At 47.6% G+C, this 19,342-nt stretch overlaps 1 protein-coding gene across 3 annotated transcripts in view; it reads right to left on the reverse strand.

The window, feature by feature from the left end:
- The window catches only part of LOC126095252 (juvenile hormone esterase-like), a 170,329-nt gene that overhangs the window by 19,512 nt on the left and 131,475 nt on the right, over positions 1 to 19,342 (reverse strand). For all 3 annotated transcript variants that reach the window (XM_049910005.1, XM_049910004.1, XM_049910006.1), the window contains exon 9: positions 7,144 to 7,294. In XM_049910005.1, coding sequence (XP_049765962.1) covers positions 7,144 to 7,294 — 151 coding nt within the window. The remainder of the gene's footprint in view (positions 1 to 7,143; positions 7,295 to 19,342) is intronic.

The following is a 19,342-nucleotide window of genomic DNA, read 5'->3' on the forward strand; positions in this document are numbered from 1 at the left end:
AAATGTTGTCGACTCAGCTAACTTGTACACTTGGCGAATGGGTAAAAAGATTCTTCTACCTTGCCCGATTTAGCTTTTCTTGTGGATGTGATAATCACTCCCAAAAAAGTGATGAAAACTTAAGAGTTTGTCACATAAACTGCAACAAATGAATGCAACAATTTCACAGTCTGACAGTTTTCCCTGTGCTCTGTCAAAACATATCTTTTTACCTCGCATCGGACGGACGGACGGACAGATAATAATTGCCTGAAAATAAAAGATTAAACTTTTCACTCGAGGGAAGACTTGAACCAAGGATCTCTCGTTCTGCAGCTGCTCACGCTAACCACGGGATCACGGCGCTCCTGAGCTCACACTATTCTTGATGTTGCATACCTTGCGCATGGACTACTCAGTTTGTATACTTTGCTTATTTCTTTCATAGTTCCACACAACTTCTTCCTGTTTTCTCGATTGATCTGTGTCTCTTCCATCGAAATGTCACGTGTCCTATACTGGAATCCAAGAACATATATAAAGCACTAGAACATCCATTGGTTGCATTGTCGCTTGCCACAACTCTCAATAAACTTTTCTAAAGGCCTCTGTAGCAACACACACAAAGACCGTAGAAGCCGTAACATTTTACAACTTTTGATCTGTAGAGTCGTAGTTTCACATATGATTAGCTTGTATTCGTCAAGAGAGTTCCCATTTTCGCGCTGGAAAATATAATGAAATGCAACAGTGCAGAAAATTTCTGAGTATTATGTTTCCAGAGTCCATCATGAGCTTACAATTCTTTTGTTAATGAGATATTCACTCTGCAGCGGAGGGTGCGCTGATATGAAACTTCCTGGCAGATTAAAACTGTGTGCCTGACCGGGTCTCGAACTCGGGATCTTTGCCTTTCGTGGTTAAGTGCTCTTCCAACTAATCTATCCAAGTACTATACACCATCCGTCCTCACAGCTTTAATTCCGCCAGTTACATAGTTCATTGAACCTCGGTGGAGTAGGCCTGTAGCTTAGGTGCCACTTCTGAGCTCTTTCAACGATCTTTTGTTATATTTAACTCGTTTTCTTGTGCATGAACACTATAGATACTTGAGAAATCTAAAATCGCTCTATGCATTAAATTGCACTTCAAATTGTAGTTCTGACTAGATAATCTAATTTACAGATATATAGACGCTAATGGCATTCCATATGCAATAGCTTCATCCGTAGTAAATGACTGCAATGTTGAGTCGACTTGCGAAGTGGGTTTTTACCTTACTTTCTCAACAATTTACTTTCATGAAGCATCTGAATTAATAAGTAAACTAAAAAGGAGGGTCCCTGACGTGGAATCTGTAGTTGAACGTCCTATTGAGGATGAGAGGTGTTACAGATGATAGAACCTCAGATTTGACAAGAATAGGGAAGGAAACGGACCACGTCCTTTCCAAGGGAACCATTTTGACATTCACTTTAAAGCGATTTACGGTAACTGCCAAAATCAACTCTGGTTGGCCAGAAACGGTGTGAACCAATTCCTCTGAATGCGAGCCGAGTGCCTTAACTTCAGGGCTAGCATGGGAAGCATGACATTTTTTGTGGGCTGTCACGTTACATACGCATGTGTAACGCAATTTCATGTATTTCGTAAATTGACTTAAAATTTGCGGTCACACAGTCTTGTATTTTGAAACTGCGCTTCTGCATAAGGTTTCATTTCCCTACCGACAAAATTCAAATGGCTCTGAGCGCTATGGGAGTCAACTTCTAAGGTCATCAGTCGCCTGGAACTTAGAACTACTTAAACCTAACTAACCTAAGGACATCACACACATCCTTGCCCGAGGCAGGATTCGAACCAGTGGCCGTAGCGGTCGCGCGGTGGCAGACTGTAGCGCCTATAACCGCTCGGCCACCTCGGCCGGCAACAAAATTCAATGCCGAGCTTAAATTACCTATAGACAACGAATGTTGATACCGTACAGTGGAATTTACCAGTTAGTAACTGAGACAATAGCTCCGTTTCAAATAAACTAACTGGAAAAATAAGTGAAGTACCCAGAAATGGAGGACGAAATGAAACAACACTTTATGGGTTGAGAGTGTGTGTGATTACAAAACCGAGTCAAATTTACAAAGAACTTGGCAGTACGAGCCCAGTCGATGTATGGCGCTGCATGCCCTCTAGCACGGATGCACGCACTGATTCGGTTGTGAAAGCTGTTGTATCCTGTCCTGAGGCAAGGCGGCGCACGGCTGTTGTAACCGGGCCTCGATAGCCTCGATACTGGCTCACTAATAGAGTTAACATCCGTGCTGGTCAGGGACAGGTCTGGGTGTCTTGTTAGCCACTCGAGTACCTTAACGTCACACAGACAGTTCATGGGGACAGCTGCCATGTGTGGATGATCACAATCCTGTTAAAAAAGGGCTCCACGGTACTGTCGCATGAGAGATAACGTGTGACGGAGCAGGATGTCCGTGACGTGCTGTCGTGTCGTCAGAGTTGCCTCAAACACTTTCGGCCGTGACCTGAAATAATACGCGATGATGGATCAGGACACCGTGATGGCAGGAGCAGCTCAACTGTGCTTCTCCAAAACACTGCAAGAATGTGACCTCTGTCCTGGTTGCCGCCATGCTCCTTGTGGGTCATCTGGCACAACTACGTTTCTTCGCTGAATGCGAATCCGTTCATCAGCAGTCAATGCTTCCCAGTCATGTCACCATTCCAAATGTACACAAAGAGAAGAGTATTTTGCGATGTGGTTATTATGGAAAACTACATTATCTACGATGTTATTTCACTATCCACGGATTTTTTCGATGAAAGATTGCAACTTTTAAGGGCTATCGATAGTATTTGAAACGAGAAATGCTATGAGTTTTGGAACAACAGAAGTGGAGACATTACACGCTTATTTTGCACCAAGAACGTGGTTTTTCATAAGCTACTGACGTTACTTTTCCTGAGTTCCTCAATAAACTTAATAAACCGGTTTTTCAGAATTATTTTGCGAACCATCTGGACAATATGTTAATGAGGTGAGACTGTGTAAACGCCGCTGAGTTTTGGAAGAAAAAACAAATTTTAACATGGCAACCAGAGAAATGTGTTGGTTTTACTCAAAATTCGTCACTCATGACACTTCCCTGAAAATTACAAATGGTTAAAAAGCCAGGCGAAAATAAATCTCTGCATTTTTGGCGAAATTCGGTTTAGATTCTAACCAAAGATGATGTGAAAGATATTTCTTAAAGCTCACTATGCAAGTGTGGGCGTGAATGGACCCGTCATAATATTTACCGAGAGTGTAGGCTTCAGTTTAGAACGACCTTCCCCTCCAGCGCTTGGCATTTCCCCTACAGCGCCTGCCTGTAACCCCCACCACTACCACTCTTCCAGGCGGCCAGGTCATCAGGTGGCCACAGTATTCTGTGTGCACTGTACCCCAGGGACTTCCTGCAACAATCTGTTTCATCAGCAGTTTTGCTCGCCATATGGCAGTATTGTCATATACTGCTGCCACATTGCTGCAAAGTCGACAATGGTTGCTGGAGAGCGTGAGAGTGCAAATCTCGTTAACCACCTAGTCCTGTGTGCCGACAACGCTATATCTCATGAGGTCGGATGTCCTGTCCGCATCAACATTAGCTGCCTCGCCCTGTGAGAGAATGGCCTCAGTATCTTGTGTTGCACTTGCTGTATACTCGCGTGTCGCTTCAATTCTTGTACAAATTGTCAAGCTTTGGCTGTAAGTTGTCACCACGGCGCATATTACCTACTGCTCTTTTGGTAGAATGAGCAGTCTGCAATCACTGATTCTACCGTTCCTTCACTATTACGATGTACTCCAATACGTTTTCCCCTGGTAGCTGAGTGGTTAGCCGGCACGGTAGCTCTGCGTGTTCGGTTAGATGTTTAGCAGCCCTCTGTAATAAAAAAACTGAGCTAATCGATCAACAACGAACTTAGACGGATGTCTAACGACGTCCGCCCCGAGCAGATGCAACGAACAAAATGAGATTAAAAAAAAAAGTGGTCAGTGTGACAGAATGTCAATCCTAAGGGCCTGGGTTCGATTCCCGGTTGGGTCAGAGATTTTTTTCCGCTCAGGGACTGGGTGTTATGTTGACCTAATCATCATCATTTCATCCCCATCGACTCTCAAGTCGCCGAAGTAGCGTCAAATCGAAAGACTTGTACCCGACGAACAGTCTACCCAACGGGAGGCCATAGTCGCATGACATTTATTCCAATACGAAACAGGAACTCGACATGGTTAGAGGTAGTCAGATGCACTGCATCCGACGTATCAGTCTGACCATGTTGGTACTTCATACACCAGCTAGGTTGTTTGCAGCCAGACACGTGAAGTGACTACCGGACGCTACGTGACTGCATCAGATGCTCAGTGCGCATGCACCCCAGTATCTCGCATCAAATATTAAGTACCTGTCGCCTCGTTATAATCGAGACAGAAGGGTTTACTTATCTAGTACCCTAAAATAAAACAAAAATATTCACAAACTCTTTGTCTACTGCTCTTGCTCGCCTATGGAACAAGCTACTTTGCGCCCCGTTGCTTATAAGAAGCTGAGACACTTCCTTCTGTCATCCTAATCACTTTTGTGAGAAATGAATGGACAGACCAATTTCCCTCTGTCAAAAAGTTAGCAATTTTTCCAGATATGCTTGTCTCTATTTTCATTTTTCACTTTTCCCCTATCTTCATTCATGGTATTGAATCATCTTTCTCCCTCTTCCGCCACTTTTCTCTCCCCCAGAGCTCATAGTTTAAAATTTAAATCATTTTCCTTTTATTTGTTTTATCTTTGTACTTTCTCCTGAACTAACGTAAACTGGATCTTTATTGTGCACTATTTGTAAATGTTGCATTCGATATTAGACGTATCTTATAAGTCGCTCATTGAAATGAATGTAATGCGAAATATGTAGAAAGCTCAGTCAAACGTCAGTGGGGGTGAGATGGCCCTAATCACGCCATGTTCAGTGAATAAATAAATATTCAACATGACGAATGGCGTGAAAAATTTAAGAGGTGCGCAGAACTGGAAACGATCGATTTCCATTTCTCAGCAATAAGATTACTGCAAGCGAAAATATAACTTTCAAATGAAGTCCACGATATGTTTATTTTTAAGTAATTCCGTTGCTAATTATGCAACTTGGCGCTCGAAAAACCGGCCCCGAGTAATGGACTGCTCATTGTCGCCTGCCAATTGTCCTCTATTGTTTCGAAGATGAAAGTAGGTACGCTGTCTTCCAACAAGATGAGTCGACCTGTCGCACTTCACGCGAGTCAGTCTCACGAATTCACGAAATGTTCACAACTTCTGGAACTGGAATAAATGATAATGTTTGACTCTTCCGACTGAAAGAGTCAAATGTTGAAGACCGATCGGCAACAAAATATTTTCTGTTTCAATGCGTCAAATGTATCAATACAGTGCTTGCGGAAACTTTAGGGACTCATTTAAATTTCATTGAATTCACGTGTGTCCCATAACTAACACATTTCAGTCAATGTTTTACATGACGTTATTAGAGATCTGAATTACGAATGTATAGTTAAAATTTCACTGCTCTGGCTCTAATACTTTTCGAGGTTTAACGTTTCTCCGTTTTGTAAACACAACTGAGAGAATCCCGTTTTTCCGACTAAAATGGTTTGTTTACCTCTCCGACAAGATTATTTTTCTCTGGTAAATTCACTGATAAAAGTGGTCAGTTTTGTTCCATGATAACTACCGATTAACAACACTTAGACGAATACTGACCACGCATTTGATTTCTTCGTGTCTTGTTTGTAATGGACCCGCAGTCAAAATGAGTATGACTGTTGCCAAACAGGAATTATCACAGAATGAAACTGACTAATTCTGCCACAGAATTTATTGTGGAACAAGTTTGTTTCGGAGACGAGGAAATGAGGTGTTAATTGTACTATTCCTATGCTCCAAAGAAACAACAGCAAAAATTTCATTGCTGTAGAAGCAGTAGCTTTCGAGAAAGGGAACATTTTAGTCAGAAAAACGGGATTTTATAGCTCTGTTTACAAAACTGAAAATCTTCCATCTCCCAAAGTACTAGAACTACAGCAGAGGAATATAACTGAAAACGCGTGATTAAGACTTCTAATAACACTGACTGAAATACTGTTACTTTATGGACACACGAGGATTCATCGACATTTAGGCCTGTCCATAAATTTCCTGCAAGCGCTTTAACAGTCCAAATTTATTTTTTCCAGAGGCAAAGAAGGAGAAACTACTGGCAGATGAAAGTAGTTTGCTTAAAATCAATAAATTTGAACTATACCCGGAAAACCTAATGATCATACACAACCCATTTCCTTGGTTTTGTTAAGACGTTTGATCCTGTTCCAAGTATTCTTCCTCTTGTATTTCTCCATATGTTCTAAAAATATTGCCCAAAATGCCGTGAAATATAGACTTACTAAAATGAAAGCGTGATAGCTTTTTCTTTTTAGGCTTTTGCAACCGAAGGATCGTACCTATCTCTAGTGTTTTCCTTCTGAATCTCGACAGAATACGTCAGCAGCAGTGTGGAAGAAATACCGTCTGCAATTGTCTACAAACTGTCCCCAACGTGTATCACATTTTCTTGAACAGAAACTTTTGGAACAAGATAAGGAATTTTCGACCAAATGACAGTTTTCAAACTGTGACGGCGCTGGAACAAAGCGCCCTTGTATTTATGATGCTTTAAACCTAAAGACACCGACGCTGACAGACTAACTCACAGAATACTACTTTCTGTGGGTGTCTCATTGGAGTTTTCTTTGGGTACACATCACGCGACAATACTAGGTAGAACACCTGTCTCCACAGCTTCCGTTGCAGCACAGGTCAATGGTGCAATGTTGCGGACGCCCGCAGCAGCCGCGCGTCGCAGCCCAAACTCAAACTGCGCATACGCGAGTAGGCAGCCCGTTTCGTTGCTGGTGTGTTGCACCTCGGACAACGCACCTTTAGCACGGCATTCGGCAGTAGAATGCAATTTTGCACTCGATATAATCGTAAGAACGCTAAACCGGTTATTTCCAAGAGCACAAGGAAATGAGGCAACATAGGCTTTCACTTAAAAGATAATTAAGAAGCCGGCTACATTGCTTACCGTAGTTCTTTGTGGTGTTTGCGAAGAGGCTAGAGTAGCTGTACATCCCTCTGTACTCGAAGCTGTACACGAAGATGTTCTTGTGGCCTGCCATTCTATGGTACAGCACCGCGTTGTGAAGGGGATGGTTGAATGACCGGTCACTGTAAAGCTGCAAACAAATTTTGAAATTAGTACTCGTTTCACCTTAGTTTTTCAAAGTAATCGCTCAGTTACGAGCTATTTGCTGTGGAAATAGCTGTAAAATCAGAATTATATGCTTGGACTTTTATAGTTTCAGTTACTCGCGCGAATGGAAACAAATCACGATTTTATAGTTCGTTTCTTACATCTTTCGAGATTCTCCGTTACCAGGCTAGGGATTGTCAGTAGCCGTGATTATTTGTTAAACTTTATTTTCGTAATTGTAACTACAGGTATATTAGCCGCAGCATATCTTGTTTAAAGCACGGAGCTCCTACAACTAAATGCAGAACTAATCGCAGTACTTTTAAGTCCTGCGAATAGTGTAGTTTTGTTACATGTGTTGTATGAATAGTTTCTGTTTATTTATGATATCTTAACCGAGACCAAGCTAACTAGAGGCGAAACACTTGTTTAGTTTCGACTCGGATGACAGAAGCCGATTGCGAATGAACCACTTGTAACTCAGGTCTCAAACGTGTTACTTATTTGTCTTGCTCGAGCAGAAACCACGCAAGCTCTGAAACTCGACACTGAAACAGAAAAAACTAGCCGTAAGTCAAAAGGAGATATGAATGCGATGTTTTTGTTGTTGTTCTTGTCTTCAGTCCGAAGACCGGTTTGATTCTGCTCTCCATGCTACTCTATCCGGTGAAAGCCTCTTCGCCTCCGAATAACTACTGCGACACACAGCCTTTTCAGTTTGCTTACTGTAATTATATCTTGTGTCTCCCTCTACAACTTTTACCCTCAACAGTTCCCTCCAATATTAAATTGCTGATCCATAATATGTCCGAATGCGTCCTATCACCGATCCCTTCGTTTAGTTAAGTCGTACCAAAAATTTGTCTCTCCGTTTCTATTCAGCACCTCCTCATTAGTCACGCGATCTACCCATGTAATCTTCAGCATTCTTCCGTAGCACATCATTTCAAAAACTTTTATTCTCTTCTTGTGTAAACTGTTTATCCTTTACGTTTCACTTCCATACATGCCTAAACTCCAGACAAATACCTTCAGAAAAAGCTTAGTAACACTTAAATCTGTATTAGAAGGTAACAAAATGGCTCCGAGCACTATGCGACTTGACTTCTGAGGTCATCAGTGGCCCAGAACTTAGAACTAATTAAACCTAACTAACCTAAGGACATCACACACATCCATGCCCGAACCTGCGACCGTACCGGTCACGCGGTTCCAGACTGAAGCGCCTTTAACCGCACGGCCACACCGGCCGGGTTAGATGGTAACAAATTTATCTTCTTCAGAATCGCTTTTCTTGTCATTGCCCATCTACATTTCATATCCTCTCTACTTCGGCGCTGGCCGTTGTGGCCGAGCGGTTCTAGGCGCTTCAATCTGGAACCGCGCGACTGCTACGGTCGCAGGTCCGAATCCTGCCTCGGGCATGGATGTGTGTGATGTCCTTAGGTTAGTTAGGTTTAAGTAGTTCTAAGTTCTAGGGGACTGATGACCTCAGATGTTAAGTTCCATATTGCTGAGAGCCATTTGAACCATTTTCTACTTCGGCCATCATCAGTTACTTTACTGTCCATACAATACTTTAAGTGTCTCCTTTCCTAATCTAATTCCGTCAGCATCACTTGATTTAAGTCGACTATGCTCCATGTTTTGCTTTTGTTGATTGTCATCTTATATCCTCCTTTCACGACCATGTCCATTCCACGCAGCTGCTCTTCCAAGTTCTTCATCCATAACCTGCATACTAACTGTCACGAATTTATTAAACACAGTTTACTACGCCACTGGATCCAAGCGACCTTCTTCATGGCACCTAGAAACACCGACTGTATAGAACCTAAGTCGCTCTTTTCTTGGACGATATCTCAAGAATCCTGGATAGAAGAAACAAGGTTGATTCCGTGTTGAAAGACGTCCGGTCAGATTTCGTGTCAGCATCACATCCACATCTACAAAACAAATTGGGTTAAGTGCAACTTATACTTGCCTAAGCAGGTCTGCAAACGTATCTAGCACTTTTTGACAGAGATAACGCAGAAAGATATATCGAAGCGAAAATCATTCACAGTGGAAGAGAGAATTGCTGTAGTGTCACCAGGAAATGCGGTAGGGGCATTACTGTGCACGCCATATAACAACGACTTAGCTACAATATTAGAGTTTCTGTAAATGGTACATATGTCTACGAGGAAGTATCATTCGATATAAACTAATGTCTTGTCACGTCGTATTAAATGTCAACCTGATGCAGAAATTATCAACCACCTCCAACTGTAAAGAAATAAACTGTGCATTTCACACCATTTAGAAAAAAAAAATAATATTTCATTAAATTATTCATTAGACACATCAGAATTCAGTTTCCTCACACAGTTGTCTGGGAGCAATAACGTGTAGGAACAGAAACTAATATGGCTACACAGGCCAACAAAAGACAAGCAGTTTACAAGCTTCTGTTCATTGGGAGGATAGGGGGAAAGTGTTGTTTGTGTACGAAAGAGAACACTTCACCAGCCTTGCAATGGAATACTGTAAAAGCCTTCTGTATACATATACAATTGGACGAACAAGGAAAATGAGTAATGTACGAAGAAGGGTAATGCGAACTGACAAAATTTTGTTGACGTGTGCCCTAGCGAGCTGGCGGCTGGCGGAGTGTTAGCACGTTGGACTCGCATTTTGAAGTAGTGCGGTTCAAAGCCAACCTGACTTAGGTTATCTGTGCTTCCTGTTAAGCGATTAAAACGAATGGTGGGATGGTTCCTTGGAACAGGACAAGCTCGTGTTACGATTCTAACGACGTTATCGTCGACAGGACTTTAATCTTATTCCAATACTTTAATACGAGGGGATTCCAATAAGAAATGTAACACACTTTTCTTCTGAAGGCAGGCTATTTTTATTCAGGATTCCAATACATCATATTATTACCCACTCTTTTGACTACCATATTTTTCAACATAATCTCCGTTCACTGAGACTGGGAGGGCCCTCATGGCCGCATTGTACCAATCTGCGGGCCGACGTCGGAGCCAACGTCTTGCTCCATTAATAATCTGCCAATCGTCCACTTACTGCTTCCCGCAGAGTGCATCCTTCATTGGGCCAAGCAGATGGAAGTCGGAAGGTGCGAAAAAAAATTGGAAATTTGTTGTAGAGTCCTATGAGACCAAACTGCTCAGGTCATCGGTCCCTAGGCTTACACACTAATTAATCTAACTTACATAAACACCCGTGCCCGAGGGAGGACTCAAACCTCCTACCCCCCCCTGCGGGTTCGGGGGTTAGAATAGGCCCGCGGTATTCCTGCCTGTCGTACGAGGCGACTAAAAGGAGTCTCAAACGTTTCGGCCTTATGTGATGGTCCCCTGTCGGGTTTGACCTCCATATCTCAAAATTTTTCCGAAGAGCGAGCTGATTGGGGAGGGCGCCTTACTTGGTGCATTGTGTCCATGTTGTGTTGAGAACTTTCGCCATCTTATTCGTCGTTGCATTGCAGTCCTGCCCGCTCTCCATCGCTTGGGCATGGATACGCTCCTGCGTACACTTTCTGCCAAACACTGTGCAGAGCCCTTTTCTGCACTGACGGCGACCATGGATCACATGTCACCTAACATCCAGCACGGTAGCCAGTCCGTTGTGGTGGGGCCGCCATGTACCCTCTTGGTTGTAGCCCCCTGACAACACAGGGATCGCTCTACTGATGCCTGCGCCGTTCACTCCCCACGTATGCCAAGGAGTAGATGCCCATCTCCCTGGGGCATCGGGACTCCCGGCAATGGCCATCCTGCCAGGTGGCCTTTGCTGTGGCTGGGTGGCGCCCGTGGGGAGGGCCCTTGGTCGGAGTAGGTGGCATCAGGGCGGATGACCCGCAATGAAGCGTGGTACATCATCTCTCGCTGGCGGCCAGCCGTCAGCAGTCTCTAAGCGTTCCAAAGCTCACTTTAAGACTAATGTGTATGACCCTAAATCGTTCCCCTCCCTGGCCACACCATGGGAGGAACGAAAGGCTTTGAATGAGAGCGAAAGATATTCGCACCGGTATCTTGTCTGTACCAGAGCTGACGGGGACTCGTTTGTGTCTGTGAAGCCTCAGTTTTTTGTCGAACATTTAGAGGACAAGTTCGGGGAGGTGGAGGGCTTGTCCAAGATGCGGTCCGGATCGGTGTTGATAAAAACGGCATCCTCCGCCCAGTCGCGGGCCTTGCTCGCTTGTACTAAGCTGGGGAATGTCTCCGTCACTATCACACCCCATAAAAGTCTGAATATGGTCCAGGGCATTATCTTCCACAGGGATCTCCTTTTACAGTCCGATGACGAGCTGCGCGCCAACTTGGAGCGCCGAGGTGTCCATTTCGTCCGGCGCGTCCACCGCGGTCCGAGGGATCGTCAAGTTGCCACCGGTGCCTTCATCTTGGCCTTCGAGGGTGACACGTTACCTGAGAAGGTCAAGGTGATGGTGTACCGTTGTGATGTCAAGCCTTATATCCCTCCCCCGATGCGGTGCTTCAAGTGTTGGAAGTTCGGCCATATGTCTTCACGCTGTGCTTCCGACCTCGTCTGTCGCGATTGCGGTCGATCATCCCATCCTGATCATCCCTGTGCCCCGCCTCCAGTCTGTGTGAACTGTGGTGCGCACCATCCGCCTTGCTCGCCAGACTGTCAGATTCTGCAGAGGGAGCGGGAGATCATGGAAATCAAGACTCTCGACCGCCTGACGTACACTGAGGCGAAGCGCAAATATGATCGGCTTCATCCAGTGCGCATGACAGCTTCTTATACCGCAACTGTCACTCCTGCTACAGTTCCATCCGCTCCAGTCAGCTCTCAGAGTCGATATCCCACACCTGCCCCCTTGATGGTGGGGGGCACTAAACCCACTGTTGCTCCTGCTCCATCTACTTCAGGAGCAACACCCCCCCACCCATCGGGGACATCAGTTCCCCCTTCCCCACCGGAGACTTCTTCGGCTACTCTCGTAAGGAAGGGGTCCCTTGGGGACCTCCCTTCCCAAGTTCCGACCGGTACCAAGGCCGAAAGCCGCAAGTGGCTTAAACAACCGCCGGTCCCTGGTCGTCGGGACACACGGTCGTCGTCTGTCCCTGAGACTGACCCAGTGACGCCCTCCCAGCCTGAGCCACCAAAGGCACAGCGCGAGAAGCAGAAGAAGAAGAAACTCCCCAAGGCTACCGACATTGCGGTGGCACCCATTCCACCGCTTCCTACAAGCTCTGCGTCTGAGGATGAGGTGGAGCTTCTGGCGTCCGCTGAGGACATGGATCTCGCCAGTCCCTCGGATGCAATAGATAGCTGTTGTCTAGGTGGTGACTCAGTAGCAGCAGGGGCCCCGGAGGCGTAATCTGCCTCCCCAGTCCCTTCACGCCTTTCCCATCCATGGCTAATACCATCCTCCAGTGGAACTGCAGCGGTTTCTTCCACCATCTAGCTGAGCTCCACCAACTTCTCAGCCGTCATCCTTTCCTTTGCATTGCTCTGCAGGAAACTTGGTTTCCAGCAATGCGAACCCTCCCCTCCGTGGCTATCGGGGTTATTTTAAGAACCGGGCAGCTTATGCACGGGTGTCTGGTGGCGTCTGCATATATGTCCTTAACTCTCTTCACAGCGAGTTTGTACCACTACATACAGCTTTAGAGGCTGTCGCTGTTCGGGTGTGGACGCCACAGGCTATTACCGTCTGCAGTATTTACCTTCCACCTGATGGTGCTGTCGCGCAGCATGTCCTGGCTGCTCTGATAGCCCAACTGCCGCCACCTTTTTTGCTGCTGGGCGATTTCAATGCCCAGAACCCTCTATGGGGTGGGACTGTTTCCGATGACCGCGGTCGGGCCGTGGAGCATGTGTTGGCTCAGCTCGACCTTAGCCTCTTGAACACCAGTGCTCCCACACATTTCAGTGTGGCCCATGGCTTGTTCTCGGCCATCGATCTCTCTATTTGCAGCCCTGGACTTGTCCCATCCCTCCACTGGAGAGTGTATCCTGACCTGTGTGGTGGTGACCATTTTCCCATCTATTTGTCACTGCCCCAGTGTCATTCTTCTGGGCGCCTGCCCCGCTGGGCTCTCCACAGGGCTGACTGGCCGGCTTTTACTTCCGCTGCAACCATTGAGTCTCCCCCACAAGGTGACATTGACGAGGTGGTCCGTGTTTTAACCACGTCCATCATTTCAGCGGCCGAGGCTTCCATCCCCCGTTCTTCTGGCCTCCCTCGGAGGAAGGCTGTCCCCTGGTGGTCGCCGGAGATTGCTGAGGCTATTCGCGACCGTAGGCGGGCTCTTCAGCGTCATAGGCGGCACCCGTCTCTGGAGACCCTCATCGCCTTTAAGAGGCTCCGTGCCTTCGCCCGTCGTCTTATTGCATGGAGTAAGCAGGAGTGCTGGGAGAAGTACGTCTCATCCCTGGGCTCCCGTGTCTCCCCCTCACTCGTGTGGTCCCGGATCCGGCGGATTTATGGATCCCAGACCCCTACGGGTATCCCTGGGATCTCCCTGGCCGGCGCTGTCTGCACGGACGCTGCCGCCATTGCTGAACACCTTGCTGCGCACTTCGCTAAGAGCTCTGCGACTGCAACTTATCCCCCCACCTTTCGCTCTCTCAAGGAGCGTGCCGAGCAGACGCCGTTATCGTTCCGCACGTGTCGTTCTGAAGAATACAATGCTCCTTTCAGCGAGAGGGAATTCCTCGCTGCCCTCACCGATTGCCCTGATACAGCACCAGGCCCAGACTGCATCCACGCACAGATGCTGAAGCATCTCTCCAGGGACTGCCAGAGACACATCCTCACCATCTTTAACCGCATTTGGAGCGAGGGCGTGTTCCCGTCGCAATGGCGAGAGGGTGTTATTGTCCCCATCTTGAAGCCCGGTGCGGTGGGCAGCCCGGTGCGGTGGACAGCTATCGTCCCATTACCCTCACCAACGTTTTGTGCAAATTGCTCGAACGTATGGTGGGGCGGCGTTTGTGTTGGGTCCTTGAGTCGCGCGGTCTCCTCGCTCCATCCCAGGGTGGCTTCCGTTGGGGCCGGTCTGCCACGGACAATTTGGTGCGGCTGGAATCTGCTATCCGTACGGCCTTTGCCCGACGTCAGCATCTCGTTGCTGTATTTTTCGATCTGCGGAAGGCGTATGACACCACATGGAGGCATCACATCCTCGCCACGTTGTATGAGTGGGGTTTCGTGGTCGGCTCCCGGCTTTTCTTCAAACCTTTTTATTGCGCCGCTCTTTCCGGGTGCAAGTCGGTGCCGCCTCTAGTTCATCTTATATACAGGAAAATGGGCTCCCGCAGGGCTCGGTGTTGAGCGTCTCCTTATTTCTAGTGGCCATTAATGGTCTGGCTGCAGCCGTGGGGTCGTCGGTGTCTCCTTCTTTGTATGCCGACGACTTCTGCATCTCATTTACCTCCACGACTACGGGAGTCGCCGAACGCAGGCTGCAAGTCGCCGTTCGCAAGGCAGCATCATGGACTCTGACTCATGGTTTCCAGTTCTCTGCAGCCAAGACTCGAGTTATGCACTTCTGCAGGCGTCGGACGGTCCACCCTCATCCTGAACTTTACCTCGACGGCCACCTGCTTCAAGTGGTGGACACTTGCCGCTTCTTGGGACTCGTGTTTGATGCCCGGCTCACATGGGTTCCTCATATTACTCAGCTGAAGCATAAATGCTGGCGGCACCTCAACGCCCTCCGCTGCCTTGGCCATACGTCTTGGGGTGCAGATCGCTGCATGCTGCTGCGGTTGTACAGAGCCCTTGTGCAGTCCCGGCTTGATTATGGGAGCCCGGCCTATGGGTCTGCATCACCCTCAGTGTTGAAGTTGTTAGACCCCATACACCACTGCGGGGTTCGGCTTGCAACTGGCGCTTTTCGTACCAGCCCCGTGGATAGTCTACTGGTGGAGGCCGGGGTTCCCCCGCTGCGGATTCACCGCCATCGACTGCTCGCCGACTATGCTGTCCACGTGCATTGCTCGCCAGGCCATCCCAATCGTCGCCTGCTTTTCCCTGCCATGGTCCTCCATCTGCCCGAACGGCGACCTAGGTCTGGGCTTTCCGTAGCTGTCCGTGTCCAGTCCCTGCTGTCAGAACAGGGGTCGTTCCCTCTTCTGCCTCCCTTCCGGGTCCGTACACCTACGCCTCCCTGGTGTTTGTCCCGGCCGTCCGTCCGTCTGGACTCGGTTCCGCCTGTGGCCCTCCGTCGCCGTTTTCTTGCGCTCCTCGAATCATTTACGGACTGTGAGACTGTCTACACTGATGGTTCCCTGGTTGATGGTCGCACTGCCTACGCTTTTGCTCACGCTGCCCATGTTGAGCAACGTTCCTTGCCGGCTGGCTGCAGTATTTTTACTGCAGAGCTGGTGGCCATCTTGCGCGCTCTTGAGCATATGCGTTTCTGCTCAGGTAGGTCCGTCGTCATCTGCAGTGACTCCCTGAGCAGCCTTCAGGCCATCGACCGCTGCTATCCCTCTTCTCCTCTGGTGTCCTCTATTCAGGAGTCTGTTTCCGCCATTGCCCGCTCTGGTCGTTCGGTAGTCTTGGTTTGGACGCCAGGTCACGTTGGCATCCCGGGGAACGAACGTGTTGACAGGCTGGCCAAAGGGGCGATCGACGCCCCAGCTTTGGAGATCGGCCTCACAGCTCGCGACCTGCAGCTGGTGTTGCGCCGTAAGGTGCTTCGGGTGTGGTCTGTTGAGTGGCATGGAATGACAGCCCAGAATAAACTGCGGGCTGTCAAAGAGACGACCGATGTGTGGCGCTCCTCCCTGCGGTCTTCTCGCAGGGACTCTGTCATCCTGTGTCGGCTCCGCATCGGCCATACATACCTGACGCACGGCCATCTTTTACGTCAGGAGGATCCCCCCCTGTGTCGGTGTGGGTCCCGGCTGACGGTCGCCCACGTTTTATTGGAGTGTCCCTGACTGCGCACCCTTCGGCAGTCTTTTAATCTCCCGGGCACCTTGCCTTTGATTTTATGCGACGATGCCTCCATGGCTGACAGTGTTTTACATTTTATCCGTGCTAGTCCTTTTTATGGTTCCATTTAGAGTGGTCCTGCACCTTTCCCTTTGTGTGTCTCTTGTCCTCGAGTCTCTCATATTTGGTTGCACCACCATCTCTCATATTTGGTTGCAGCTTTTAGTGTGTAGTCGGTTGGCTGACTCTTTCCCTTTTTTGTTGTTGTGGTCAGTCAACCAGTCTCCGGCCATCTTCTTTTCTTCTGTTTCTTTCTGTCTGGTGTTCATCTGTCCTCTTCGTGTCTGTCGTATTCGTTACCGCATTTGTGTTCTTTTAGGGCCTGGGGGGGAGTATCCTTCCCCTAGGGGTTTTATCTGCTCCGCGCCTTAATGTCTCGCCTGCTTTTGGAATGGGGGACTGATGACCTTAGCTGTTTAGTCCCCCTTAAACATCCTAACAACCACCACCATCAAACCTCCTACGGGGGAGCCGCGCGAAACGTGGCAAGGCGCCTCGGACCGCGCGGCTACCCAGCGCTGATCGGAAGGTGCGAGATACAGGCTACAGGGTGGATGAGGAAGAACAGACCAATGAAGTTTTTTAAGTTCTTCTCGCATGCGCATACTTATGTGAGGCCTTGCGTTGTCACGAAGAACGAGAAATTCGTTTGCATCATCTCTAGTGAGGGTGTCCGCACGTTCCAATAGTGCGGGAGTCACAGCTGTGCGCTACCGGCCAGCACCCGGGAGATCGGACAGGTCTGTGCGTCTTTGTTGCGATGATGACAGACGCCTCGCACAACGACTCTACATCTACATCTACATCTACATCTACATCCATACTCCGCAAGCCACCTGACGGTGTGTGGCGGAGGGTACCTTGAGTACCTCTATCGGTTCTCCCTTTTATTCCAGTCTCGTATTGTTCGTGGAAAGAAGGATTGTCGGTATGCCTCTGTGTGGGCTCTAATCTCTCAGATTTTATCCTCATAGTCTCTTCGCGAGATATACGTAGGAGGGAGCAATATACTGCTCGACTCTTCGGTGAAGGTTTGTTCTCGAAACTTCAACAAAAGCCCATACCGAGCTACTGAGCGTCTCTCCTGCAGAGTCTTCCACTGGAGTTTATCTATCATCTCCGTAACGCTTTTGCGATTACTAAATGATCCTGTAACGAAGCGCGCTGCTCTCCGTTGGATCTTCTCTATCTCTTCTATCAACCCTATCTGGCACGGATCCCACACTGCTGAACAGTATTCAAGCAGTGGGCGAATAAGCGAACTGTAACCTACTTCCTTTGTTTTCGAATTGCATTTCCTTAGGATACTTCCAATGAATCTGTCTGGCATCTGCTTTACCGAGGATCAACTTTATATGATCATTCCATTTTAAATCACTCCTAATGCGTACTCGCAGATAATTTATGGAATTAATTGCTTCCAGTTGCTGACCTGCTATATTGTAGCTAAATGATATTTCTTTCTGTGTATTCGTAGCACATTCCACTTGTCTACATTGAGATTCAATTGCCATTCCCTGCACCATGCGTCAATTCGCTGCAGATCCTCCTGCATTTCAGTACAATTTTCCATTGTTACAACCTCTCGATATACCACAGCATCATCTGCAAAAAGCCTCAGTGAACTTCCGATGTCATCCACAAGGTCATTTATGTATATTGTGAATAGCAACGGTCCTACGACACTCCCCTGCGGCACACCTGAAATCACTCTTACTTCGGAAGACTTCTCTCCATTGAGAATGACATGCTGCGTACTGTTATCTAGGAACTCTTCAGTCCAATCACACAATTGGTCTGATAGTCCATATGCTCTTACTTTCTTCATTAAACGACTGTGGGGAACTGTATCGAACGCCTTGCGGAAGTCAAGAAACACGGCATCTACCTGTGAACCCGTGTCTATGGCCCTCTGAGTCTCGTGGACGAATAGCGCGAGCTGGGTTTCACACGACCGTCTTTTTAGAAACCAATGCTGATTCCTACAGAGTAGATTTCTAGTCTCCAGAAAAGTCATGATACTCGAACATAATACGTGTTCCAAAATTTTACAACCGATCGACGTTAGAGATATAGGTCTATAGTTGTGCTCATCTGTTCGACGTCTCTTCTTGAAAACGAGGAGTTGTTCACTGCCAGGTCTCTGTAGACATTCTGGAAGCGCCTATAAATATCTGCGATGATCTGGTTCTTCGCCAACAGAAACTCAGCGACGGCTCCCTGCTTGGAATGCGCCTCCCGCCATTTTGAACGCTACGTATAGCGGCGCCGCCTGTCGGAACTTCATGGAACTATAGGGCCTGAGTGCATGTGGATAACCATTCTAGACCCACACAGATCAACCGCAAGCCACTGTACAGCGCATGGCGGAGCGTACATTGGATAAATATCACGGATTTTTATTCCCATTCCATTCACGTATCAAGAGAGGGAAAAATGATCTGTGCGCACCCAGGACTCCCTTATCCTTTTCTCAGGATCCCTAACTTAGATATACATTGATGAGCCAAAATATTATGACCACCTGCTTAATAGCTTGTTTGTCCATCTTTTGGAATGAAATACATAACCGATTTTGCTTATCAGGGATCCGAAAGCTTGTTGGTAGATTTGTGGAGCAATGTGGCATTAGATGTCTACAGACAGGTCATGTAATTCGCCTAAATAAGGGGCCGATGATTTGCTTACGCGGTCATGGCGCCAGATGGCGACCCAGATAGGATCTATATCAAGCGAATTTGGTCGCCGTGATATCATAGTGAGTTCACTATAATGCTCCTAAAGCCACTGTGTCCGCAGCTCGTGGTCGTGCGGTAGCGTTCTCGCTTCCCACGCCCGGGTTCCTGGGTTCGATTCCCGGCGGGGTCAGGGATTTTCTCTGCCTCGTGATGACTGGGTGTTGTGTGATGTCCTTAGGTTAGTTAGGTTTAAGTAGTTCTAAGTTCTAGGGGACTGATGACCATAGATTTTAAGTCCCATAGTGCTCAGAGCCATTTGAACCATTTGAAAGCACCTGTAGCACTTTTCTGGCTCCGAGAAACGGGC

Source organism: Schistocerca cancellata, chromosome 8 (genome assembly GCF_023864275.1).
Source record: "Schistocerca cancellata isolate TAMUIC-IGC-003103 chromosome 8, iqSchCanc2.1, whole genome shotgun sequence".
Classification (NCBI taxonomy): domain Eukaryota; kingdom Metazoa; phylum Arthropoda; class Insecta; order Orthoptera; family Acrididae; genus Schistocerca; species Schistocerca cancellata.